General features: G+C 43.4%; 1 protein-coding gene across 1 annotated transcript in view; it reads left to right on the plus strand.

Annotated features, from left to right (window-relative positions):
- The window catches only part of LOC310717084 (retinal-specific phospholipid-transporting ATPase ABCA4-like), a 30,989-nt gene that overhangs the window by 10,044 nt on the left and 18,445 nt on the right, over positions 1-2,500 (plus strand). Inside the window, 5 exon segments of the mRNA XM_083524762.1 lie at positions 734-910; positions 1,065-1,287; positions 1,422-1,643; positions 1,859-2,063; positions 2,401-2,493. Coding sequence (XP_083380888.1) covers positions 734-910; positions 1,065-1,287; positions 1,422-1,643; positions 1,859-2,063; positions 2,401-2,493 — 920 coding nt within the window.

Genomic DNA, 2,500 nt, shown 5'->3' on the forward strand with positions numbered 1-2,500 from the left:
AACTAAAACCAGCGATTTACAGAAAAAAAAGGAAGGATTGTGATATATGAACTTTTTTCATTTGCGACACTTTCTGGCAAAACAGATACTCGCCTTCAAATCTCTTATAACACGTAAATCGTTAGGGATTTTTATATCAAAGAGTAAATATGGTTAAAGCTGGTCGTCGGGAAAATGGCACACAAAACTCTGTTTACTATAAAAAGCGAATTCCTGTATTCTGTTACAATCTCACAGTTTCCTATGGTGCTTTTTCGCAATAACCTTTTTGTAATTTTTTTTTAATTCACTGGCGGAAACAGGATTCCATTCAAAAGGGAAGCAGGTGAAACTAAAAAGCAGAGTAACAGGAAGAAGCAGTCAGTGCCTTAAAATTAAAACTACTTTTACATTTTACTGAAATATTACAAGCGGGAGAAAATAACAGATTTGCGGGAGCGGGACTGAACCTTGCGGGGGCGGGACTGAACCTTGCAGGGGCGGGACTGAACCTTGCGGGGGCGGGACTGAACCTTGCGGGGGCGGGACTGAAAAATCTGTTCTGTGCAGGTCTTTATTTTATGCAGCAATGTAATGACAGTAATCTGCTGCCGCCATGTGGACGAAGTATGAACTACAGGATTTACGAAAAACTTAAAATGATCAGTTAGATTAGTGCTAAACAGGTTTCTGATTGGCTGATGGAGTTTAACTTTACTTCTGCCCCTTTAATGCTGCACATGACCGTGTGTAGGTACTGGGACCCTGGGCCGAGGGCGGATCCGGTGGAGGATCTGCGTTATATATGGGGAGGGTTTGCGTATCTGCAGGACATGATAGAGCATGGCATCCTGAAGCTCCTGAGCGATCCTCACACCCCGCTCGGGGTTTACCTGCAGCAGACTCCATACCCCTGCTACGTGGATGACATGTACCTTCTCTCACATTTACACTTTCATTTCTTTATCTAAATGTTTGTACACACATGCAGTTCATAAAAAAAGAAATGAAAATATATCAATATTGATATATTTTGTACAGTGATTTTAAAGTGTGTGCGTGTGTGCGTGTGTGTTTGTGTTCAGGTTCATGCTGACGCTGAACCGCTGCTTCCCGATTTTCATGGTGCTGGCATGGGTCTACTCCGTGTCCATGATAGTGAAGAGCATTGTGCTGGAGAAGGAGCTCCGGCTGAAGGACACGCTGAAGGTCATGGGTGTGACCAATGGCGTGATCTGGTGCACATGGTTTATTGACAGCTTTCTGATGATGACCTTCAGCACGGCTCTGCTAACCTTCATCATCATGGTGAGAAGAAAAAACACTCTGATAGAACGCTGATGATGTTTCTAAAACATTCCTTAAACTTTAAAAGTGGTTTAAACGTATCAGTGCAGGAAACAGGATTAAAAACATCAATATGTTTTGTGATTTCTCTCCAGACTGGAAACGTACTGAACTACAGCAATCCCATGATCCTCTTCTTCTTCCTGTTGACCTTCACCACAGCCACAATTATGCAGTGTTTTCTGATGAGTGTGTTCTTCAACAAGGCTAATTTAGCAGCAGCCTGCAGCGGCATCGTTTACTTCACCCTCTACCTGCCCCACATCCTGTGTTTCGCCTGGCAGGACAGACTCACCTCCAACATCAAACTCGCTGTCGTCAGTTCACACACACACACACACACACACACACACACACACACACACACACACACACACACACACACACACACACACACACACTGTGTAATGTAGATAATCCAGTTTACTAGGCTAATTTTTAGTTTTGTAGTTTTTGTTGGTACATCAGTGTGTTTTATTTGTGTGTGTTGTGTTTATCAGTGTGTTATTTTTGTAATGTGTGTGTGTTACAGAGTTTGTTGTCTCCAGTGGCGTTTGGTTTTGGGACGGAGTATTTATCCCGCTATGAGGAGCAGGGCCTGGGGCTTCAGTGGGACAACATCAGCACCAGTCCACTAGAGGGCGATGAATTCTCCTTCCTCAACTCCATCTGCATGATGCTGTTCGACTCGTTTTTTTACAGCGTGTTAGCCTGGTACCTCGATAATGTTTTCCCAGGTCAGGAGATACCACACACTGATCTCCACTGATGTTAATGAGATCCTGACTGGAGACAGTCTACTGTCTAGACTGTGTGTGTCTGTAACTTCAGTACCTGCCCTTCAGTGGGCTTGATTTACAGTCTGTTCCTAAAGTAACTGCAGTTGATTTGCATTGACTCCACCTACTATTAAATATTCATCAAGGCAAAAAGTGACAACATTATTTTGATCATATTAAAGACATTTCTCTCGAATATTTGCGCACACACATACACACACACACACACACGCACACACACACACACACACACACATTTAGTAAATAAGTTGTGTTGTGTGTTGTTTGTGTTCAGGTCAGTACGGAATCGGAAAATCTTTTTATTTTCCCCTCCAGACGTCCTACTGGAAGACAGCACAGCGCCCCCACACTAATCAGGGTGATACAGGTACTGC

Source organism: Silurus aristotelis (genome assembly GCF_946808225.1).
Source record: "Silurus aristotelis genome assembly, chromosome: 22".
NCBI lineage: Eukaryota > Metazoa > Chordata > Actinopteri > Siluriformes > Siluridae > Silurus > Silurus aristotelis.